The sequence below is a fragment of the Macaca mulatta genome, chromosome 1 (genome assembly GCF_049350105.2).
Source record: "Macaca mulatta isolate MMU2019108-1 chromosome 1, T2T-MMU8v2.0, whole genome shotgun sequence".
Taxonomy (NCBI): Eukaryota; Metazoa; Chordata; class Mammalia; order Primates; family Cercopithecidae; genus Macaca; species Macaca mulatta.
Window position 1 is genome coordinate 82,906,021 of NC_133406.1, and position 26,346 is coordinate 82,932,366.

At 40.2% G+C, this 26,346-nt stretch overlaps 1 protein-coding gene across 2 annotated transcripts in view; it reads left to right on the forward strand.

Annotated features, from left to right (window-relative positions):
* Positions 1–26,346, forward strand: part of DNAH14 (dynein axonemal heavy chain 14) — a 497,862-nt gene that overhangs the window by 270,672 nt on the left and 200,844 nt on the right. For both annotated transcript variants that reach the window (XM_077938651.1, XM_077938650.1), the window contains 3 exons: positions 854–944; positions 2,505–2,713; positions 3,395–3,647. In XM_077938651.1, coding sequence (XP_077794777.1) covers positions 854–944; positions 2,505–2,713; positions 3,395–3,647 — 553 coding nt within the window. The remainder of the gene's footprint in view (positions 1–853; positions 945–2,504; positions 2,714–3,394; positions 3,648–26,346) is intronic.

The following is a 26,346-nucleotide window of genomic DNA, read 5'->3' on the forward strand; positions in this document are numbered from 1 at the left end:
TAGGACTTGCTTACTTTGTGATGAGGCTGGAAATTAGTAGGAACTGATTACTATTTGCTGTATTCCTAGGACCGGGTTGAAACACGAGCACCTTTGTCTCTCATTAGAACCTACACTGTGCCCCCAGCATAGCTCTATTTATTGTTTGGTTTTCTCTCCGACTACTGTTGATGGTTAAGGAAACCAGTGCCAATAAGCTGATGATATATTACTCAGCTCTTTTAGAGAGATGAATAATTAAACCTCCCCATCTCAACATAAAAAGGAGTTAATATGTTAATATACATACATCAGAATGTATCAAAGGTTGGTGTAAAAATAACGTGTATTAGAATAACTCGAGATCATTTAATGTTCATTAAAAGTGAAAAATTCTGGGCTTCATCCCAAACCTATTCAATTAGAATCTCCAAGGATGAGGTGTTACAATCTGTAATTTAACAAACTGCAGGTAATTCTATGTATTCTAAAACTTGAGAACTGATATGACGGAAAGTCTAGAAAAAAAATACACCAAAATATATATGGTGATTGTCTGTGGGTAATGGAAATTCAAAGAACTTTTGCTTTCTTCTTTGTGTTTTTCTGTTTTATTTGACATCCTACAATAAGCATGTACGGTCTTTGCAGGGGGAAAAAAGAAACCAAAGTAAAATAGTTTTCCAAAATAAATAAGCTATAGTCACAAGTCAGTTACATTAGGCTATGCTGGTTATATGTTGGTCTTTACAGTTACAGAACTCTCTGCCTTTTATATTTTTATCACTCAAGAAAGCATATTGACATATAAATCCATTGTGGTTGAAAAGTGTTATTAAATAAAAATTTAAACATTATTGATTACACATTTTAGGTTTTCAAACTTGATGCCTCTGATATGACAGATACTGATGATAATATTTTTGAGGAGATAGAGAAAGTTGTTAAAATTCCAGAAAATCACAGTAAGTGTTACTAAATTCAAGAAAGATGGTTAACTGATATAGAAGACAAACTCTGAACCAATATGAGCTATATTTATATGTTTAAACATGTTTTTGACTGGTAATATTTTGTTCCTGTACCATTTATTTGTTCATATGTTTATTTAAAATTTGTGTAGTATTACCACATATTTTATTACTCTGTGTGTGTGTGTGTGTGTGTGTGTGTAATTACATTATATAAGCACTATAGCTTCAATAGTCCTTCAGTTTACAAAAGAACCAAGTAGATATTAAAAGTAGAAATAAATTATGATGTGAAAAGCAGCAGCGGCAATCTACAATTTGCCACTGGTATTGCCTCTGAAATGGGACTCCAAATAATTTGTACATTTCCAGGCCAAAGCATACAACCCAAGTAGATTTATCTAAAATGAACTACACACCTGTAATATGCCAGACACTTTACTATGTGCCAGTGGGACAAAATATGTATATGACCTTGTCAGTCTACTGGAGGAGCACTGACCATTGCTTTCCCCACCCAGGTTGAACTTCTTATCAACACATCCACTATTAGTACATATATAATCCGGACTTTAAAAGAGATTTCTGCTTCTGCTTCTATTTTACTGAATTTTTGTGTGTTATTTTTGGGAGAGTACAGTGATTAGGCACCATTAGTTTCCTTCATGGGACTTTAAGGCAGTTCCTAGGGCAGGTATTAGAGCCCCTCTTAGCAGTAGTGGCTATATGGATCCTAGCTCTGCTCTTGGATTCTTCTGGGATATTTTAATATCTTTTTGGTGGTTATCTGTTTTCTGTCTGCATAGCGACCTATTCATACCTCCCCTATCCTGACCAATGGATTTTCTAAAACTGTGGAGGACAGTGGTGGGTATAGCATGTGTGCTATGGTCTAAAGGTTTGTGTCCCTCCAAAATCCATGTGTTGAAATTCTAACTCCCAAGGTGATGGTATTAGAAGGCAGGGGGCCGTGGGCAGTTGATTAGATCATGAGAGTAGAGCCCTCATTAAAGCATTAGTGCCCTGAAAAAGGAGCTCAAGAGAAATTCCTCACCCCTTCCACCATCTGAGGACAAAGAATGTGCCCTTCTGTAAACCATTAAGATAGCCCCCCCGGATAAGGAATCTGCTAGTGTCGTGATCTTGGACTTCCAAATCTCCAGAACTGTGAGAAATAAATGTCTATAGTTTATAAGCTATCCAGTCTAAGGCTTTTTGTTACAGCAGCCCAAATGGACTAACACCCTGTGGAAAGAGGAGTAAATGGGTTCCAAGTGTGGTATACTTTAAACTCTGTTTGATTCTTTCTTCAAAGAACATCTAGTTCCCTTTGCTATTCCCCAGGCGCAACATATCTAAAAAATATTCCGGGGTAGGAGGGCAAACTTACAAATCATATTGTTATGCAGAAGGTAAAATTATAGCTGTTTCTCCTAAGCAAATTGTAAGGGTTAATTATCTAATATTTTCTAAGTAAAATAGAAAATTTGCAAGATTGTAATGAAAGAAGACTGACATTATTCTCAGTTACATTAAAAATATTTTTCTCTCCAGATTTTGATTGGCAGTGGATTATCTTAGATGGCCCAGTGGACACCTTTTGGGTAGAAAATCTGAACTCTGTGCTAGATGATACTAGAACATTATGCCTAGCAAACAGTGAGAGAATAGCTTTAACTAATAAAATAAGAGTGATTTTTGAAGTGGACAGTCTCTCTCAGGCCAGTCCTGCTACTGTCAGCCGATGTGCCATGGTCTATATGGTAAGCTTTCAAAAACAAATGTTTTAACAAAGCAAAAATGTTGTTTATGATAGTAACTATTTATTATTTACAGCATTTTATGTTTATTTTATTTTTGCCTTTGTATCCAGCAGCATGAACCCAATAGTTCCAAATCTTTGTGTCTCCCAAAGCCTCATAATCCAGAATTGAATGTGAATTTAATTATTACTGTTCTAATACTACTCTTAGTAATTGGAGTGTCAGTATTTTCCACAACTGGAGTAAACAAATAGACAAATTAGGCTGCTGATATGAATTATTTTTTCAATAGAGGAAGATGTTCCTGGGACCTTTTCATACCCACTCTGACTCTAAGAACTTGGAAAACACATTATGAAGACAGTGGGAAGGAAGTACAAAATATAACATGAAGTTATTAGCTATATTCTCTATTCTCTATACATGAAGTTATTGGCTATAATTAGCCCTATGCTCTAATCTACTTAACTGAATGTTATAAATAAATCTAAATATAGGGCTGACTTCTGGGTAAGCAGTTCCCCTCACCACATACACAGAGCCTCAATACACCTTCCTATACATAATCCCCCAATTGCTTGTTTTCTTGTAAGACCATAGTTAGAAATCACAAATCATTCCAGAGGATGTACCATATTTTTATTTATTTACATAAGATTATATTTTACTTTTTATTATTAGGATCCTGTTGATCTGGGATGGGAGCCTTATGTTAAGTCATGGCTTCTGAAAACTTCTAAAATTATAAGTCAATCAGGAGTGGATTGTCTTGAATTCATGATTAAAAATAGTGTCACAGACGGACTACAATTTATAAAGAATCGTCAGAAATTTCAGCCATATCCTATGGAGGACATAACAATCATCATAACCCTCTGCAGAATTCTTGATGCTTTCTTTGACTTCATGGGTAAAAATGGAGGATTTGAACAAAGTGAGTTTTTCTCTCTAAGTCATGTCAATGATACATCTTAACTAGTCAATGCCAATTTATCACCTTATATTAGATTTTAGAAAATTTCTCAAAGAGCAAGCATTTTTAGTCTATTTGGACCAACAGCAGATATGCACATGGAACAAACTAAAAACCATTTATGGAGTAACATATCAAAAGTAAATTAGTATCATACAAGTGTTGAAGGATCACAGGAAAAATGATTGTAAAGAACCACTAGAGGGTCTCTATTAAAGGAGAATGTTTTCACTGGATTTTAAAGATTTTTAGAGTTAGAAATAGTGAAAAAAACCTGTTCAGAATTCCAGATGTAAGTTGTAATCACACAAAAGCATAATCATGAAAAGTAGTAAAACATATGTAAGGAAGGATAAACAGATTCAGAAAATCATATAGTATTATAGATAAGGTATTGGTATTGTCTTTGAAGTCAGAATCCCTAAATCTAAATGCTGGTTTTATGCAGTTTTTGGTAAGATGGCAGATTAGCACAGGCTCCCAATTCTTTCTCTCAAACCAATTTTGGATTCATCAAACCAATATAGAAATCGTTATAAATCCCTGAGGTGATGTAATATGGTTAGATCCCAACAAGAGGAAGCGGCAACCCTGAACAACCATGGATGCCATGAATAGGAGATAAAGTGGAAGAAAATATTTAGGTGTGTACTTTCCCCATCAACTCAACTCTGAATGGGCTATTGTCCATTGTTTGCCAGTTAGCATACCACAGCACAGCCAGGGGCAGCAACAAAATATCCCATTGGCAGGGAAGCCTATCTAGGTTTAGGGAGTAGGTAAAAACATTTTCTCCTACTGCCACCCCTCTTCAAATCTTAAAGCCAAGATGATTAAAAAAGAGCGACCACACTTAGAAAAAGAACAGTGCCAGAGTAGATACAGATTGTTAACACAAAAGTGACCTGCTTTGAAGAGTGACCACTCCCTCCCTAGATTCACACTTCTAAATTCATCAGAAGTACAACCCAGGAAAGTTACAGTACTGGAAACAAAGCAAAAAGAATCAGTTAAAAAAAATAGCAACTGGAGGATGTGTATTAGTTAAAATAACATAATAAATGGGTTGAATGCTGGATTGATTAGCTGTATAGCAGATTAGTGAGGGCTATAACAACAGCCAAGGAACTCTCAGAATGCGTCAGGAAGAGCTAAAGAGGTTAAATATTATGTATTTTAAATATACAACAAATATGTTTCTATAATACAGAAATAATGTGTATATAGTTGAAAGATTAATAAAAATTGAAAGGTTATTCTGTTATATTATTCATATAACAGAACCTCCAGAAAGATATAGTAAAATAAATAGAGGGGAAGAAATGTTTCAGGGAATAATTGCCTAGGAGTTCAGAGAATTAGAGAAAATGTGAGACCTAAGATTGAATAGGATCCTGGAGCATTAAACATGACAAAATATAAAATCCCACACCTAGAAATGTTATATAGATATATTTTCCTACACCTCTTGGATGTTCTGTTCTTTTTTGTTTGTTTTCTTTTTTCTCTTTGTGTTTGTGTTTGGTTGATTTCTATTGACTTGTCTTCCAGTTTACTGATTCCTTGCTCTGCTGCATGGAGTCTGCTATAAGCCCGTTGAAACAATTCTCATATTTGATATTGTGGATTTTATTTCCAGCATTTCCCTTGACCTTTTCTATAGTTTTCATCTCTCTGCTGGAATTCCCTCTCTATTCATGAATGATTTCTTCCTTCAACATTAGATCTTTTACATTTTAAGCATAGTTTTTTAAAAATAATTCCTGCCTGATAATTTCAACATCTGGGCCATCTCTGGGTCTGTTCCCTTGACTGCTTTTTCTCTTGGCAACATGACTTTTCTTAATCTTGCTTATTTTTATGTCTCATAATTTTTAATTGAATACCAGATATTGTGTATAAAAGAAATTAGAGACTGAGGTATACAGTAGTTATACCTGGAAATGGACATACGTTTTCTTCTGCCACATTGTTCAGGTAGTGGCATGGTGGGTTGAGTCAATACTGACCTAGCTTTGGCTTTTAGTGTTACTATAGTTACCTTCAGTGCAACACAGACTTTAAATTTTCCATGCTCCTGTACCTTTCCTGGCAATAGATTGCTGTTTGTTACTTTGTTCAAGGCTCATGGTGGGAACAGGGGAGATTTATAGATTCTCATGTTATAGCCTCATTTTAAGGCAGGGTCTGTGCACCTGAGCCTCAGGCGTGGCATTTCTCAGCAAAGAAACAATTTATTGTGAATATCTAAGTTCAATATCAATTTATGAATAATACCTAAGATTAAAGAAAAATTCTCAGAAATTTCAGAGTGAGAAAGACAATAACAAGAGGAGATGAACACAAGATTTGTTAATATCAATATGGTTCAAGAAGAAATGAAGTAATGTTTTTAAAGTGTTTTATGTTTAGCTAACATATGATTTAAGCATGAAAAGTGCCAGTCTGCAGGTCCCAGTGAGATCAACACAGAAGGTGGGTGATTTCTGCATTTCCAACTGAGGTACCCAGCTCATCTCATTGGGACTGGTTAGACAGTGAGTACAGCCCACAAAGGGTGAGCAGAAGCAGGGTGGGGCATCACCTCACAAGGGAAGTACAAGGGGTCAGGGAACTCCCTCCCCTAGCCAAGGAAAGTTGTGAGGGACAGTGCCATGAGGAACAGTGCATTCTGGCCCAGATGCACTTTTCCCATGGTCTTTGCAACCTGCAGACCAGGAGATTCCCTTGGGTGCCTACACCACAAGGGCCTTGGGTTTCAAGCACGAAACTGGGTGGCTGTTACAGGAGACACCGAGCTAGCTGCAGTTTTTCTTCATACCCCAGTAGGGTACTTACTAGCCTGGAACGCCAGTAAGACAGAATCATTCACTCCCCTGGAAAGGAGGCTGAAACCAGAAAGCCACGTGATCTAGTTCAGCAGATCCCACCCCCAAGGAGCCCAGCAAACTAAGATTCACTGACTTGAAATTCTCGCTGCCAGCACATCAGTCTGAAGTTGACCTGGGACTCTCGAGCTTGGTATGGGAAGGGGCATCCACCATTACAGAGGCTTGAATAGGTGGTTTTCCCCTTGCTGTGTAAACAAAGGAACTGGGAAGTTCAAACTAGGCGGAGCCCACCACAGCACGCAAAGCCGCTGTAGCCAGACTGCCTCTCAAGATTCCTCCTCTCTGGGCAGTGCATTTCTGAAAGAAAGACAGCACCCCAAGTGAGGGGCTTATAGATAAAACTCCCATCTGCCTGGGACAGAGCAGCTGGGGCAAGGGGTGGCTGCTGCTTCAGCAGACTTAAACATTCCTTCCTCCTGGCTCAGAAGAGAGCAGTAGATCTCCCAGCACAATGCTCGAGCTCTACTAAAGGACAGACTGCCTCCTCAAGTGGGTGCCTGACCCCCAAGTCTCCTGACTGGGATAAACTTCCCAGCAGGGGCCAACGAACACCTTATAGAGGAGAGCCCCGGCTGGCATCTGGTGGGTGCCCCTCTGGGATGAAGCTTACAGAGGAAGCAGCAGGCAGCAATCTTTGCTGTTTGCAACCTCCGCTGCTGATACCCTGGCAAACAGGGTCTGGAGTGGACCTCCAGCAAACTCTAACAGACCTGCAGCCAAGAGTCCTGACTGTTAGATGGAAAACTAACAAACAGAAAGGAAGAGCCTCAACATCAACAAAAAGGAAGTCCACACAGAAACCTCGTCTGAAGGTCACCAGCATCAAAGACCAAAGGTAGATAAGTCCATGAAGATGAGGAAAAACCAGCACACCAAGGCTGAAAATTCCAAAAACCAGAATACCTCTTCTCCTCCAAAGGATTACAATTCCTTGCCAGGAAGGCAACAAAACTGGAAGGAGAATGAGTTTGATGAACTGACAGAAGTAGGCTTCAGAAGGTGGGTAATAACAAACTCCTCTGAGCTAAAGGAGCATGTTCCAACCCAATGAAAGTAAGCTAAGAACCTTGAAAAATGGTTAGAGGAATTGATAAGTAGACTAACCAGTTTAGAGAAGGACATAAATGACCTCATGGGCTAAAAAACACAGCAAGAGAACTTCATGAAGCATACACAAGTTTCAATAACTGAATAGATCAAGCGGAAGAAAGGATATCAGAGATTAAAGAACAATTTGATGAAATAATGCATTAAGATTAGAGAAAAAAGAATGAAAAGGAACAAACAAAGCCTCCAAGAAATATGGAACTATGTGAAAAGACCAAACCTAGGTTTGATTGGTGTACCTGAAAGTGGGGGGGAGAATGGAACCAAGTTGGAAAACAGTCTTCAAGATATTATCCAGAAGAACTTCCCCAACCTAGCAACACAGGCCAAAATTCAAATTCAGGAAATGCAGAGAACAATAAAAAGATACTCCTCGAGAAGAGAAACCCCAAGACACATAATTGTCAGATTCACCAAGGTTGAAATGAAGAAAAAAATCTTACGGGCAACCAGAGAGAAAGGTTGGGTTATCCACAAAGGGAAGCCCATCAGACTAACAGTGGATCTCTCTGCAGAAACCCTACAAGCCAGAAGAGAGTGGGGGCCAATATTCAACCTTCTTAAAGAAAAGAATTTTCAACCCAGAATTTATTTATTTATTTATTTATTTATTTATTTATTTTTATTATACTTTAAGTTCCAGGGTACATGTGCACAACGTGCAGGTTTGTTACATATGTATACCTGTGCCGTGTTGGTGTGCTGCACCCATTAACTCGTCATTTACATTAGGTATATCTCCTAATGCTATCCCTCCTCCCTCCCCCCAACCCCACGACAGGCCCCAGTGTGTGATGTTCCCCTTCCTGTGTCCAAGTGTTCTCATTGTTCAATTCCCACCTATAAGTGAGAACGTGTAGTGTTTAGTTTACTGTCCTTGCAATAGTTTGCTCAGAATGATGGTTTCCAACTTCATCCATGTCCCTACAAAGAATGAACTCATCCTTTTTTATGGCTGCATAGTATTCCACGGTGTATATGTGCCACATTTTCTTAATCAAGTCTGTCATTGATGGACATTTGGATTGGTTCCAAATCTTTGCTATTGTGAATACTGCCCCAATAAACATACGTGTGGATGTGTCTTTATAGCAACATGATTTATAATCCTTTGGGTATATGCCCAGTAATGGGATGGCTGGGTCAAATGATATTTCTAGCTATAGATCCTTGAGGAATCACCATACTGTCTTCCACAATGGTTGAACTAGTTTAAAGTCCCACCAACAGTGTAAAAGTGTTCCTATTTCTCCACATCCTCTGCAGCAACTGTGGTTTCCTGACTTTTTAATGAATATCCTTCTAACTGGTGTGAGATAGTATCTCATTGTGGGTTTGATTTGCATTTCTCTGATGGCCAGTGATGATGAGCATTTTTTCATGTGTCTGTTGGCTGCATAAATGTCTTCTTTTGAGAAGTGTTTCTTCATATCCTTCGCCCACTTTTTGACGGGGTTGTTTGCTTTTTTTCTTGTAAATTTGTTTAAGTTATTTGTAGATTCTGGATATTACACCTTTGTCAGATGGGTAGATTGCAAAAATTTTCTCCCATTCTGTAGGTTGCGTGTTCACTCTGATGGTAGTTTCTTTTGCTGTGCAGAAGCTCTTTACTTTAATTAGATCCCATTTGTCAATTTTGGCTTCTGTTGCCATTGCTTTAGGTGTTTTAGTCATGAAGTCCTTGCCCATGCCTATGTCCTGAATGGTATTTGCCTAGGTTTTCTTCTAGGGTTTTTATGGTTTTAGGTCTAACATTTAAGTATTTAATGCATCTTGAATTAGTTTTTGTATAAGATGTAAGGAAGGGATCCAGTTTCAGCTTCCTACATATGGCTAGCCAGTTTTCCCAGCACCATTTATTAAATAGGGAATCCTTTCCCCATATCTTATTTTTGTCAGGTTTCTCAAAGATCAGATGGTTGTAGATGTGTGGTATTATTTCCAGGCTCTATTCTGTTCCATTTGCCCATATCTCTGTTTCGGTACCAGTACCATGCTGTTTGGGTTACTGTAGCCTTGTAGTGTAGTTTGAGGTCAGATTGCCTGATGCCTCCAGCTTTGTTCTTTTGGCTTAGGATTGTCTTCGCAATACGGGCCCTTTTTTGGTTTCATATGAACCTTAAAGTAGTTTTTTCCAATTCTGTGAAGAAAGTCACTGGTAGCTTGATGAGGATGGCATTGAATCTGTAAATTACCTTGAGTAGTATGGCCATTTTCACAATATTGATTCTTCCTATCCATGAGCATGGAATGTTCTTCCATTTGTTTATGTCCTCTTTTATTTCATTGAGCAGTGGTTTGTAGTTCTCCTTGAAGAGGTCCTTCACATCCCTTGTAGGTTGGATTCCTAGGTATTTTATTCTCTTTGAAGAAATTGTGAATGGGAGTTCATTCATGACTTGGCTCTCTGTTTGTCTGTTATCGGTGTATAAGAATGCTTGTGATTTTTGCACACTGATTTTGTTTCCTGATACATTGCTGAAGTTGCTTATCAGCTTAAGGAGATTTTGGACTGAGATGATGGGGTTTTCTAAACATACAGTCATGTCATCTGCAGACAAGAACAATTTGACTTCCTCTTTTCCTAATTGAGTACCCTTTATTTCTTTCTCTTGCCTGATTGCCCTGGCCAGAACTTCCAACACTATGTTGAATAGGAGTGGTGAGAGAGGGCATTCCTGTCTTGTGCCAGTTTTCAAAGGGAATGCTTCCAGTTTTTGCCCATTCAGTATGATATTGACTGAGTTTGTCATAAATTGCTCTTACTATTTTGAGTTGTGTCCCATCAATACCTAGTTTATTGAGAGTTTTTAGCATGAAGTACTGCTGAATTTTGTCAAAGGCCTTTTCCGCATCTATTGAGATAATCATGTTGCTTTTGTCTTTGGTTCTGTTTATATGATGGATTATATTCATTGATTTGCATATGTTGAACGAACCTTGCATCCCGGGGATGAAACCAACCTGATCATAGTGAATAAGTTTTTTGATGTGCTGCTGGATTCGGTTTGCCAGTATTTTATTGAGGATTTTTGCATCGATGTTCATCAGGGATATTGGTCTAAAATTCTCTTTTTTTGTTGTGTCTCTGCCAGGCTTTGGTATCAGGATGATGTTGGCCTCATAAAATGAATTGGGGAGAACTCCCTCTTTTTCTATTGATTGGAATAGTTTCAGAAGGAACGGTACCAGATCCTCTGTATATCTCTGGTAGAATTCAGCTGTTTATCCATCTGGTCCTGGACTTTTTTTGGTTGGTAGACTATTAATTATTGCCTCAATTTCAGAACCTGTTATTGGTCTATTCAGGGATTCAACTTCTTCCTGGTTTAGTCTTGGAGGGTGTATGTGTCCAGGAATTTATCCATTTCTTCTAGATTTTCTAGTTCATTTGCATAGGGGTGTTTATAGTATTCTCTGATTGTAGTTTTATTTCTACAGGATTGGTGGTGATATCCCCTTTATCATTTTTTATTGCATCTACTTGATTGTCTTCTCTTTTCTTCTTTATAAGTATTGCTAGCAGTCTATCAATTTTGTTGACGTTTTCAATAAACCAGCTCCTGGATTCATTTTTTGAAGAGTTCTTTGTGTCTTTATCTCCTTCAGTTCTGCTCTGATCTTAGTTATTTCTTGCCTTCTGCTAGCTTTTGAATGTGTTTGCTCTTGCTTCTCTAGTTCTTTTAATTGTGATGTTAGGGTGTCAATTTTAGATCTTTCCAGCTTTCTCTTGTGGGCATTTAGTGCTATAAATTTCCCTCTACACACTGCTTTAAATGTGTCCCAGAGATTCTGGTGTGTTGTATCTTTCTGGTTTCAAACAATGTCTTCATTTCTGCCTTCATTTCGTTATGTACCCAGTAGTCATTCAGGAGCAGATTGTTCAGTTTCCATGTAGTTGAGCGGTTTTGAGTGAGTTTCTTAATCCTGAGTTCTAGTTTGATTGCACTGTGGTCTGAGAGACAGTCTGTTATAATTTCTGTTCTTTTATATTTGCTGAGGAGTGCTTTACTTCCAACTATGTGGTCAATTTTGGAATGAGTGCAATGTGGTGTTGAGAAGAATGTATATTCTGTTGATTTGGGGTGGAGAGTTCTGTAGATGTCTGTCAGGTCTGCTTGGTGCAGAGCTGAGTTCAATTCCTGAATATCGTTGTTCACTTTCTGTCTCATTGATCTGTCTAATGTTGACAGTGGGGTGTTAAAGTCTCCCATTATTATTGTGTGGGAGTCTAAGTCTCTTTGTAGGTCTCTAAGGACTTGCTTGATGAATCTGGGCTCTGCTGTAATGGGTGCATATATATTTAGGATAGTTAGCTCTTCTGGTTGAATTGATCCCTTCATCATTATGTAATGTCCTTGTCTCTTTTGATCTTTGTTTGTTTAAAGTCTGTTTTATCAGAGACTAGGATTGCAACCCCTGCCTTTTTTTGTTTTCCATTTGCTTGGTAGATCTTCCTCCATCCCTCTATTTTGAGCCTCTGTGTGTCTCTGCATGTGAGATGGGTCTCCTGAATACAGCACACTGATGGGTCTTGACTCTTTATCCAATTTGCCAGTTGTGTCTTTTAATTGGAGCATTTAGCCCATTTACATTTAAGGTTAGTATTGTTATGTGTGAATTTGATCATGTCATTATGAATTTAGCTGGTTATTTTGCTACTTAGTTGATGTAGTTTCTTCCTAGCATTGACGGTCTTTACAATTTGGCATGTTTTTGCAGTGGCTGGTACCAGTTGTTCCTTTCCATGTTTAATGCTTCTTTCAGCAGCTCTTGTAAGGCAGGCCTGATGGTGACCAAATCTCTCAGCATATGCTTGTCTGTAAAGGATTTTATTTCTCCTTCACTTATGAAACTTAGTTTGGCTGGATATGAAATTCTGGGTTGAAAATTCTTTAAGAATGTTGAATATTGGCTCCCACTCTCTTTTGACTTGTAGAGTTTCTGCCAAGAGGTCCACTGTTAGTCTGATGGGCTTCCCTTTGTGTGTAACCTGACCTTTCTCTCTGGCTGCCCTTTACAATTTTTCCTTCATTTCAACTTTGGCGAATCTGACAATTATGTGTCTTGGAGTTGCTCTTCTCGAGGAGTATCTTTGTGATGTTCTCTGTATTTTCTTAATTTGAATGTTGGCCTGCTTCACTAGGTTGGGGAAGTTCTCCTGGATAATATCCCAAAGAGTGTTTTCTGACTTGGTTCCATTCTCCCTGTCACTTTCAGGTGCACCAATCAGATGTAGATTTGGTCTTTTCACATAGTCCCATATTTCTTGGAGGCTTTATTCATTTCTTTTTACTCTTTTCTCTAAAATTCTCGCTTCATTTCATTCATTTGATCTTCAGTCACTGATACCCTTTCTTCCACTTGATCAAATTGGCTACTGAAGCTTGTGCATGCATCACATAGTTATTGTGCCATTGTTTTCAGTTCCTTCAGGTCATTTAAGGACTTCTCTACACTATTTATTCTAGTTAGCCATTTGTCTAATCTTTTTTCAAGGTTTTTAGCTTCTTTGCGATGGGTTCAAACATCCTCCTTTAGCTCAGAGAAGTTTGTTATGACCAATCTTCTGAAGCCTTCTTCTATCAACTCATCAAAGTCATTCTCTGTCCAGCTTTGTTCCATTGTTGGCGAGGAGCTGCTTTCCTTTGAAGGAGAAGAGACACTCTCATTTTTAGAATTTTCAGCTTTTCTGCTCTGGTTTCTCCCCATCTTCGTGGTTTTATCTACCTTTGGTCTTTGATGATGGTGACTTACAGATGGGATTTTGGTGTGGATGTCCTTTCTGTTTGTTAGTTTTCCTTTGAACAGTCAGGACCCTCAGCTGCAGGTCAGTTGAAATTTGCTAGAGGTCCACTGCAGACCCTGTTTGCTTGGATATAACCAGTGGAGGCTGCAGAACAGCAAATAATGCACAACAGAAAATGTTGCTGTCTGATCCTTCTTCTGGAAGCTTTGTCTCAGAGGGGCTCCTGGCCCTATGAAGTGTCAGTCGGCCCCTACTGGGAAGTGTCTCCCAGTTAGGCTTCTCAGGGGTCAGGGACTCAGTTGAGGAGGCAGTCTGTCCATTCTCAGATCTCAAACTCCATGCTGGGATAAACACTAGTCTCTTCAAAGCTGTCAGACAGGGACGTTTAAGTCTGCAGAAGTTTCTGCTGCCTTTTTTTCAGCTATGCCCTGCTGACAGAGGTGGAGTCTACAGAGGCAGGCAGGCCTCCTTGAACTGCGTTGGGCTCCACCCAATTCGAGCTTCCTGGCTGCTTTATTTACCTACTCAAGCCTCAGCAATGGTGGACACCCCTCTCCCAGCCTTGCTGTTACCTTGCAGTTCAATCTCAGACTGCTGTGCTAGCAGTGAGTGAGTCCCATGGGTGTGGGACCCTCCGAGCCAGGCACAGGATATAATCTCCTGGTGTGCCGTTTGCTAAGGCCATTGGAAAAGTGCAGTATTAGGGTGGGAGTGTCCCGATTTTCCAGCTACCGTCTCTCACGGCCTCCCTTTGCTAGGAAAGGGAATTCCCTGACCCCTTGTGCTTCGTGGGTGAGGCAATGCCCCATCCTGCTCCTTGGGCTGTACCCACTGTCTGACAAGCCCCAGTGAGATGAACCCAGTACCTCAGTTGGATATGCAGAAATCACCCGTCTTCTGCATTGCTTATGCTGGGAGCTGCAGACTGGAGCTGTTCCTATTCGGCCATCTTGGAACCTCCTAGTCCCAACCCAGAATTTAATATCCAGCCAAACTAAGCTTCATAAGCGAAGGAGAAATAAAATCCTTTACAGATAAGCATATACTGAGAGATTTGGTCACCACCAGGCCTGCCTTACAAGAGCTCCTGAAGGAAGCGCTAAATGTGGAAAGGGAAAACTAGTACTAGCCGCTCTGAAAACATACCAAATTGTAAAGACCGTCAACACTATGAAGAAACTACACCAACTAGTGGGCAAAATAACCAGCTAGCATTATATTGATATGGTCAAATTCACACATAACAATATTAATCTTAAATGTAAATGGGCTAAATGCCCCAATTAAAAGACACAGACTGGAACATTGGATAAAGAGTCAAGACCCATTGGTGTGCTGTATTCAGGAGACCCATCTCATGTGCAAAGACACACATAGGCTCAAAATAAAGGAATGGAGGGAGATCTACAAAGCAAATGGAAAAAAAAAAAAAAAAAGAAAGAAAAGCGGTGGTTTTAACCCTCATCTCTGATAAAACAGACTTTAAACCAACAAAGATCAAAAGAGACAAAAAAGGGCATTACATCATGGTAAAGGGATCAGTGCAACAAGAAGAGCTAACTATCCTAAATATATATGCATCCAATACAGGAGCACGCAGATTCATAAAGCAAGTTCTTAGAGACCTACAAAGAGACTTAGACTCCCACACAATAATAGTGGGTGACTTTAACACCCCACAGTCCATATTAGATCAACAAGACAGAAAATTCACAAGGATATTCAGGACTTGAACTCAGCTCTGGACCAAGTGGGCCTAGTACACATCTGCAGAACTCTCCATCCCAAATCAACAAACTATGCCTTCTTCTCAGCACCACATCACACTTATTCTAAAATTGACCACATAATTGGAAGTAAAACACTCCTCAGCAAATGCAAAATAATGGAAATTGTAACAGTCTCTCAGACCACAGTGCAATCAAGGTAGAACTCAGGATTAACAAACTGACTCAAATCCACACAACTACATGGAAACTGACCAACCTGCCTCTGAATGACTACTGGGTAAATAATGAAATTGTTAGCTGGGTAAATACAGAAATGACTACGTTTTTTAAAATGAATGAGAACAAAGACACAACCTTCCAGAATCACTGGGACACAGCTAAAGCAGTGTTTAGAGGGAAATGTGTAGCACTAAATGCTCAAGACAGAAAGCAGAAAAGATCTAAAATCAACACCCTAACATCACAATTAAAAGAACTAGAGAAGCAAGAGCAAACAAACACATTCAAAAGCTAGCAGAAAGCAAGAAATAACTAAAATCAGAGCCGAACTGAAGGAAATAGAGACATGAAAACCCTTCAAAAAATCAGTGAATCCAGGAGCTGGTCTTTCAAAAAAAAAAAAAAGAAAGCAAAATAGATAGACAGCTATATTCTGATAGAAGAAAAGAGAGAAGAATCAAATAGATGCAACAAAAAAATAATAAAGGGGATATCATCACTGATCCCACAGGAATACAAACTACCATCAGAGAACACCATAAACACCTCTATGAAAATAAACTAGAAAATCTAAAAGAAATGAATACATTCCTGGAGACATACACTCTCCCAAGACTAAACCAGGAAGAAGTTGAATCCCTGAATAGACCAATAAATGTTCTGAAATTGAGACAGTAATCAATAACCTATTAACCAAAAAAAGCCCAGGACCAGACAGATTGACATCTGAATTCTACCAGAGGTACAAAGAGGAGCTGGTACCACTTTTTCTGAAATTATTCCAAACAATAGAAAATAGGGACTCTTCTTTAACTCATTTTATGAAGCCAGCATCATCCTGATACCAAAATCTGGCAGAGATGCAACAAAAAAGAAAGTTTCAGGCCAATATCCCTGATGAACATCAATGCAAAAATCCTCAATAAAATACTGGCAAACTGAATCCAGCAGCACACCAGAAAGCTTATCCACAATGATTAAGTCAGCTTCATCCCTACAATGCAAGGCTGGTCCAACATATGCAAATGAATAAACATAATCCATCACATAAACAGAATCAATGTCAAAAATCATGTGATTATCTCAATAGATGCAGAAAAGGCCTTCAGTATAATTCAACACATCTTCATGCTAAAAACACTCAATAAACGAGGTATTGATGGGACATATCTCAAAATAATAAGAGCTATTTATGCCAAACCCACAACCAATGTCATACTGAATGAGCAAAAGCTGGAAGTATTCCCCTTGAAAACTGGCACAAGACAAGAATGCCCTCTCTCACCACTCCTATTCAACATAGTATTGGAAGTTCTGGCCAGGGCAGTCAAGAGAAAGAAATAAACTCTATTCAAATAGGAAGAGAGGATGTCGAATTGCCTCTGTTTGCAAATGACAGGATTGTACACTTAGAAAACCCATTGTCTCAGCTCTAAAACTCCTTAAGCTGATAAGGAACTTCAGCAAAGTCTCAGGATACAAAATCAATGTGCAAAAATCACAAACATTCTTATACACCAATAATAGACAAACAGCCAAATCATGAGTGAACTCTCATTGACAACTGCTACAAAGAAAATAAAATACCTAGGAATACAACTTACATGGGATGTGACGGACCTCTTCAAGGAAAACTACAAACCACTGTTCAAGGAAATAAGAGAGGACATAAACAAATGGAAAAATATTCCCTGCTCGTGGATAGGAAGAATCAATATCTTGAAAGTGACCATACTGCCCAAAGTAATTTATAGATTCAATGCTATTCCTATCAAGCTACCATTGACTTTCTTCACAGAATTAGAAAAAAACTACTTCTTAAATTTCATATGAAACCAAAAAAGAACCTTTATAACTAAGACAGTCCTAAGCAAAAAGAAAAAGCTGGAGGCATCACACTACCTGACTTCAAACTGTACTACAAGGCTTACAGTAACCAAAACAGCATGGTACTGGTACCGAAACAGATATATAGACCAGTGGAACAGAACAGAAGCCTCAGAAATAACACCATACATCTACAACCAACAGATCTTTGGCAAACCTGACAAAAACAAGCAATTGGGAAAGGATTCTCTATTTAATAAATGATGTCACAAAAACTGGCTACCCATATGCAGAAAACAGAAACTGGACTCCTTCCTTACACTATATACAAAAATTAACTCAAGGTGGATTAAAAACTTAAATGTCAGACCTAAAATCCATAAAATCCCTAGAAGAAAACCTAGACAATACCGTTCAGGACACAGGCATGGGCAAAGACTTCACAACTAAGACACCAAAAGCAGTGGCAACACTGCTTTTGCCAAAATTGACAAGTAGTATCTAATTAAACCAAAGAGTTTCTGCACAGCAAAAGAAGCTATCATCAGAGTGAACAGACAACCTACAGATTGGGAGAAAAAATTTGCAATCTGTGCCTCTGACAAAGGGCTAATATCCAGAATCCACAAGGAACTTAAATTTACAAGAACAAAAAACCCCATCAAAAAGTGGGTAAAAGATATGAACAGACTCTTCTTAAAAGAAGACATTTATGCAGCCATCAAACATGAAAAAAAGCTCATCATCACTGGTCATCAGAGAAATGCAAATCAAAGCCACAAAGAGATACCTACCATCTCATGCCAGTTAGAATGGTTACCATTAAAAAGTCAGGAAACAACAGGTACTGTGTTTCTAACCTTCTTGGAAGGCCAGGAGGTTTTGCAAAGCTTCGGGGAAGAATGAACTGAAGGCAGCTTTTCTTACCCAGGGTCAAAGGGCATAGGTACAAAGGAACGTGGAGGGGTTTATCTAAATATCTTGTTTACTCATGTTGTCCTAAAACAGACCTTTGATCATTCACACACAGGACTGCTCTCGATTCAGGGGGTCAACGACGTTCATTACCCACAAATTGTGTTTGTTCCAAGCCTTTGTCATTAAATCTGTACTAAATAAATGCGATTATTGCCAGCTTATCAGGGCTGCACTCTCTCGGCTACTGGACTCCTGTTGGTGGTGCTGAGCTGTGTGGTCCCCTAGCCATGCTGTCAGGCAACCTGTGTCAGCATACTTCTTTCATCTGTCAGTCAGCCAGAGTCTGCAGGACAGACTCAGTGGGTGGTGCCTTGTGCGAGGAGTGCTGCAATGGATCACGTTGGAACCCTCAAAAATGAACGTAAAGAGACTGTGCTGTCAGTAAGTCAGTGAGTCATTGCTGCCTGCTCGGGATTTCCAAGTTTGAGGGAATTGTTCAGGCTAGGGTTTCATCATGGGGCAACAGTTACCAGCTCAACAGCAAAAGTATATAAAAGTATTGAAACAGCTGTGCCTGGAGTTGGTTCCTTCTGGTGGGTTCGTGGTCTCGCTGACTTCAAGAATGAAGCCACGGTCCTTCGCAGTGAGTGTTACAGTCCTTAAAGGTGGCATGGACCCAAAGAGTGAACAGCACCAAGATTTATTGTGAAGAGTGAAAGAACAAAGCTTCCACAACATGGAAGGGGACCCAAGCGGGTTGCCGCTGCTGGCTGGGGTGGCCAGCTTTTGTTCCCTTATTTGTCCCTGCCCATGTCCTGCGGATTGATCCATTTTACAGAGTGCTGATTGGTCCATTTTACAGAGCACTGATTGGTCCATTTTACAGTATGCTGATTGGTCCATTTTACAAACCTCTAGCTAGCCACAGAGCACTGATTGGTGCATTTTTACAGAGTGCTGGTTGGTCCATTTTACATACCTGTAGCTGACCACAGAGCACTGATGGGTGTATTTTTACAGAACACTGGTGCATTTTACAAACCTCTAGCTAGCCACAGAAAAGTTCTTCAAGTCCCCACCCGACCCAGAAGTCCAGCTGGCTTTGCCTCTCACAGCTGCTTAAAGCTGGCAGAGCCTCGGTTTCACAGGCTCAATTTAGGAACCTAATGCAAACTGTTGTGTCCCATAACCCATGGTTCCTGGAAGAGGGTAAGCTAGACATAGAGCTCTGGGAACAAGTGGGGAGAAATTTTAAACAACATCATGCACAAGGGCAGTGGATCCCAGTAACGTCTCTAATATTACGGGCTTTAGTTAGGGCTGCTTTGGTCCACTCTACACAGAAGAGCCTAAAAAGGGAAGGGGGAAGGAACCATCACCTACCTTACCACCTCCTCCTTCTCATTCAGCCCAGCCATTACCAGGCAAAAATAAGAAAGAGAAAGCAGAGGTTTTGCCTGAGCCCCCTCCTGTAAATTGGAAAAAAAGACAAGGGATACACTACAGCTTTGGTACCCTGTCTTAGGCAAGCAGCATTAGAAGGGGAGCTCTTAGCCTGCCTGGTAATGCAAGATTGACAAGACAATCAGGTATATGAACCCATTTCTTTTGACACTTATAAAGAGATAAGAAAAAGCATTTAAGAAAATGGAACCACTAGTCCATTTACAAAAGGGTTAATTGAGATCACTTAAGCAGACCTCTTTCTAGTAATGGCCATTGTTATTCCTCCTCTATCCCTGATGTAGCTCTCTCAAAATCCTATTTGGGTAGAACAGTGACCTTTAAAGGAAGAGAAGTTACAAAGAGCCCATGGATTAGTTGAGGAGCAATTAAAAGTTGACCATATAGAACCATCAAACACCCCTTGGAATTCACCCATTTTCATCATTCCCAAAAGATCTGGCAAATGGAGACTTTTGCATGATTTACAGGATATCAATGCTAATTTGCAACCTATGGGGCCTCTTCAACAGGGCCTCCCTTCCCCCGTGGCAATTCCTGAAGATTGGCCTCTAGTTGTTACTGACTTAAAGGACGACTTCTATACTATCCCCCTTGCAGAACAGGACAGAGAAAAATTTGCCTTTACCATACCAGCTATCAATAATGAAAGACCAGCTCACCAACTTCATTGGAAAGTGCTCCTCAAGGGATATTGAACAGTCCTACTATGTGTCAGTATCATGTAAATCAGGCTTTGCTCCCCAGTAGAAAAGAATTTCCTAATTGCAAGATTATTCATTTTATGGATGATATTTTACTAGCAGCCCCAACAGAGCCAATAGTTTTAAGTTTATATGCCTCCATCATAAAGAATACACAGTTAAGAGGTTTAATCATAGCACCTGAAAAAGTACAATTTTCCTCTCCTTGGAAATATCTTGGATACATACTAACTTCCTGGTCAGTGAGACCTCAAAAGGTTAAATTAAATACTAGCAATTTACACATGTTAAATGATTATAAAAAATTACTGGGTGATATTAATTGGCTTTACCCCACCTTGGGCATAACTACTGATAAGTTACAAATCCTATTTCCTATCCTAAAGGGCAATACAGCCCTAGACTCTCCCACGTATTTAACTCCTGCAGCAAAAAGAGAAATTGAGGAAATAGAGCAAGCTATTTCTCAGAGGCAACTAGATTGCATAGACCCACAATATTCAATTCAATTGCTTGTTTTCCCTACTAAGCATTCCCCAACAGGATTAGTAGGACAGATAGCCCCAGGGCTGCACTTTCTAGAATGGATTTTTTAACTCACATACCATGACTAAAACATTATCCCCCTATATCCAGCTAGTTAGTAAAGTCATCTATTCAGGCCACAGATGATGCAATCAGTTGCTAGGTTATAACCCTGATGTCATCAGAATTCCTTTGAGTAAAAGGCAATTCAAAGCTTATTTCCTCTGTCTCTAGATCTTTAGATAGCACTCTCTGATTATGTAGGCCATATAGGACATGCCTTTCCTGCTGAGAAACTAATTCAGTTCTTATCTCATACTCCTTTAGTTGTGCCTACAAAAGTAGTTCACTCCCCCATACCTAATGCTTTAAGGCTTTTTACTTATGGCTCTGGTAAAAATAGAAAAGGAGCTATTTGGTGGAGATTGCATGATTTCCTCATTCATCCTGGATTTACTGGCACTCAGAAAGCGGAGGTTGGAGCCTTAATATCGTCCCTGGAGACCTAGTCTGCTTAGCCCATCAGTGTTGTTAGTGACTCTGCTTACTCTGTTTATTGCAGAACCTTGAAACAGCCCTCATTAAGTCCACACTCAAGCCCACCCTGTATGCACTTTTTCTTCGACTTCAGCAATTGCTGGATCAACGTACACATCCTATTTTTATCACACATATTCGACCCCACAGCTCACTGCTTGCCCCATTGGCTTATGGCAATGATCAAGGAGACCTGCAAGTTATGACATCACTGCTTGACCAAACCACCCAATTGCATCTATTTTTCCACCAAAATTGGAGAAACTTATCTAAATTTCAACTTACCCAGAGACTCACTAACCAAATTATCCTGCAATTCCCAGTTTGCCAGCTCACAGACATGTCCTCTCCTTCAACAGGTGTTAACCCTAGAGGAATACAACCTAATCAGTTATGGCAAACAGATGTTAAACACATCCCTGAATTTGGAAAACTAAGATATGTACATGTATCTGTTCATACCAATTCTCAATGAGTGCTCATGCTCTTCCTGGAGAGTCCACCCAATGTTATTAAACATCTTCTTTTAACTTTTGTGTTTATGGGGTGTCCCACAAAAATTAAAACTGATAATGGTCCAGCTTATGCCAGCTCACAATTTCAACAATTCTGTCCCACGTAGAACATCCAACATTCCACATGCATCCCATATAATCCCCAAGGACAGGCCATAGTAGAACATGTCCATTCCACTCCTAAAAATATGCTCAGAAAAAAAGGGGGGGGGGGTATGAGTAAAAACCCTTCAATACTGCTAGCACAAACCTTATTTATCCTTAATTTTTAAAATTTAGATGATAAATTTCGATCAGCCATAAAAAAGCACTTTACTAAAGCCCCTCAAAACATTAAAACTTGTGGTTTTGTGGAAAGATGTAAATATCAATGTATGGTGTGGTCCAAATGAATTGCTAACATGGGGAAGAGGTTATGCTTGTGTTCACACCCCCTCAGGTCTTCTTTGGATTCCAGCACAATGCATCAAACCATACCATGGCGTGCTAGGACCCAACCCAGTACCAGAAATGGAGGAAATGTCCCTGCAGGACCCGCAATCCCAGATGATGTGGCTTCCTCGGACAACACAAGCCCCAGACATTACCTGGGGGATGCTGAAGAAGACAACTCAGGAGGCTGAGTGAATCCTGCTCTAGACACAGACACAATTCACTCCAGATAATTTATTCCTTGATATGCTTTCTATTGTACCTTGCAACTCTCATAGGGTATTAACCTTTCTTGTTCTCTCACTCTGCCTGCAATCCGCACCTGCTACTCTCTGTTGGGCTCATCTCTTAGATCCACCTTTCTTCTGCTCTGTTACTTGGGCAGACACCTCCTTCCCAGTCTCTAATAACATAACTGCTTGGCTAGGAGGGATTGACTTACCTCCAGTGGGGTCTCTTATTAATGGCACACATTGGACTAAGGTGCCAGTTAACACTATATATCACTCCACTATCCTTCCACTGTGTGTAAGTTATAAAAGTTCTAACCCTTACTGTGTACCTGCCCAAACACAATTATGACTACATCATGGCAAAGGAAATGCCTTAACATTGTTGGTTGCAGGTAATCTCAAACCATGCAACACAACCAATGCCACCTTCCCAAACATTCCTCCCTGTGCTGAAGAACAAAGCCGGAAAAGTAATGGATTCCACTTTAGCTGGGAGGTCTGTCACAGGGGTCAAGCCCGTAGCTTCCAGTTAGGCAATTATAACATCTTAGACTGGAGCTCCCATGGCCATTTTGAAGGGGGCCTGCCCCTCCACACCTGTGGGTATTTCTCACAAGGTGGAGACGAGAGACTGAGAAAAGAAATAAGACAGAGAGACAAAGTATAGAGGAAGAAAAGTGGGCCCAGGGGACTGGCGCTCAGAAAGTGAGGACCTGCACCGGCACTGGTCTCTGAGTTCCCTCAGTATTTATTGATCTCTATCTCTACTATTCTGGCAAGGGGGATGTGGCAGAACTATAGGGTATTGGTGGGGAGAGGGTCAGCAGGAAAACATATGAACAAAGGACCCTGTGTCATAAATAAGTTTAAGGAAATGTGCTGTCCCTCGTGCATGTAGGCCAGATTTATGTTTGACTTTACACAAACATCTCAATGCAGTAAAGAGCAGTATTGCTCCCAGCATGTCTCACCTCCAGCCATAAGGCAATTTTGTCCTATCTCAGTAAACAGAATGTATGATCAGGTTTTACACTGAGACATTCCATTCCCAGGGACGAGCAGGAGACAGATGCCTTCCTCTTATCTCAACTGCAAAGCGGCCTTCCACTTTCACTAATCCTCCTCAGCACCGACCCTTTATGGGTGTTGGGCTGGGGTATGGTCAGGTCTTTCCCTTCTCACAAGGCCATATATCAGGCTGTCTCAGTAGGGGGAAGCCTTGGACAATACCCAGGCTTTCTTGAGCAAAGGTCCCTGCGGCCTTCCACAGTGCATTGTGTCCCCGGGTACTCGAGAATGGAGAATGGCGATGACTTTTTCCAAGCATACTGCCTGCAAACATGATTTTGACAAAGCATATCCTGCACAGCCGTAAATCCATTAAACCTTGAGTCAATACAGCACATGTTTCTGCAAGCACAGGGTTGGGGCTAGGGTTACAGATTAACAGCATCCCAAGGCAGAATTTTTCTTAGTACAGGTCAAAATGGAGTTTCTTATGTCTTCCTTTTTCTATATAGACACAGTAACAGTCTGATCTCTCTTTCCCCCACATATTTGCAGGGTGACCATACTGATGTCCACATCCATTGTGGCATCAATCACAGTTTTGTAGTCACATCCCGTTCCCCTATGATTTGGGCCAATGAGGAGATGAGATATCCCAGACCCCAAGTAAAGTAGATGCCACCCCAAGACACTTTATGGCACTTGGGACATCTTAGCACCTCCCTTAATATCTGGCATGGGACATATCATAATTCCAGTAACAATTATACTATGACTGTTATTCATAATCACACAGATCAGTGCCTGATTTGCACTACCCATCCATATGTTTTCCTTATGGGAACTAATATTTCCATTACACCCCAAAACTCCAAGTTTGTGACCTGAGTGCAGGGACAGGCTTGGTTCACCTCATGTATCACTAACTACAATATATCTAACTAAAATATTACTAGTGTCATGGTATTAAGGAGAAAATCTGAGGCATTCCTACCAGTCAATTTGACACGTGATGGACAAGGTTCCTCTGCCCTTGCCACCTTAGAACATGCCCTGTCCCAGGTCAGACCCAAAAGACTCATAGGCACACTTATAGCCTTTAAAATCTCAGCTATAGTCATCTTGGCAACTGCTATTGTTGTTGTGGCCTCTATTACTGAATCAGTACAAACAGCTACCTCTGTAGACAACTTGGCAAAAAATGTGTCTAATGAACTTCTCTTACAGCAGGGTATAGATCAAAAGATTCTTGCACGCCTGCAAGCCTTGAGGCTGCCTTGGAATATGTAGAGGAGCGACAAGATGCACTGGCATTCTGACAGCAATTAAACTGTGACTGGGAGCATTAGCATATCTGTGTCACCTCTCTATCTTGGAATCAATCAATAAATAGTTGGGATGAGGTGAAACAACACCTCTGGGGAAACTTACATGATAATTTAATAGCAGACATAAGGCAATTTAAAATTCTAGAATCCCTAAACGCCATAGATCTACATGCCCAACAAACAGCCATATGGAAGGATGTGCAAGGACATCTCTTCTGGATAGACCCCCACTCCTAGGGGTCACTCCTTGATTGGAAAAGAATGATACTGATTATATTCATTTTTGTCTTATGTTATTTACTAATTCTAGGATGCAAAGCCGGAATGCAAATTATAACTGCTGTGCCTGACGAACCTGTTTCTGCACAAAACCTGATGCAAAAAACAGAAAAGGGGGAGATGTGGGAGATTGGTCATGGTGATGGGAGAAATTATAGGGAAAGATTCAAACCTTCTTGGAAGGTCGGGGGGTTTTGCAAAGCTTCAGGGAAGAATGAGCCGAAGGCAGCTGTTCTTACCCAGGGGCAGAGGGCGTAGGTACAAAGGAATGTAGAGGAGTTTATCTAAATAGCATTTTATTCACGTTGTCCTAAAACCAGCCTTTAATCATTCGCATGCAGGGACTTCTGTCTACTCAGGGGGTTGACAAAGTTTATTACCACAAACCATGTTTGCTCCAAGCCTTTGTCATTGAATCTGTACTAAATAAATGTGAGCATTGCTAGCTTATTGGGGCTGCACTCTCTTGGCTGCTGGACTCTGGTCAGCAGTGCTGAGCCATGTGGTTCCCTAGCTGTGCAGTCAGGCAAAATACCTGTGTCCACATACTTCTTTCATCCGTTGCTCAGTCAGAGTCTGTGGGACAGACTCAGCAATGCTGGAGAGGATGTGGAGAGGATGTGGAGAAATAGGAATGCTTTTACACTGTTGGTGGGAGTGTAAATCAGTTCAACCATTGTGGAAGACAGTGTGGTGATTCCTCAAGGATCTGAAACCAGAAATACCATTTGACTCAGCAATCCCATTACTGGGTATATACCCAAAGGATTATAAACCATTCTACTATAAATAAACATGCACATGTATGTTTATTGTAGCACTAATCACAATAGCAAAGACTTGTAACCAACCCAAATGCCCATCAATGATAGACTGGATAAGGAAAATGTGGCACATATACACCATGGAATACTATGCGGCCATAAAAAAGAATGAGTTCATGTCCTTTGCAGTGACATGGATGAAGCTGGAAACCATTCTCAGCAAACTAACACAAGAACAGAAAACCAAATACCACATATCCTCACTCATAAGTTGGAGTTGAACAATGAGAACATATAGGCACAAGCAGGGAACGTCATACACTGGGGCCTGTCGGGGGTGGGGGACAAGGGGAGAGATAGCATTAGGAGGAATACCTGTCAATGATGGGTTGATTAATGCAGCAAACCACCATGGCACATGTATGCCTGT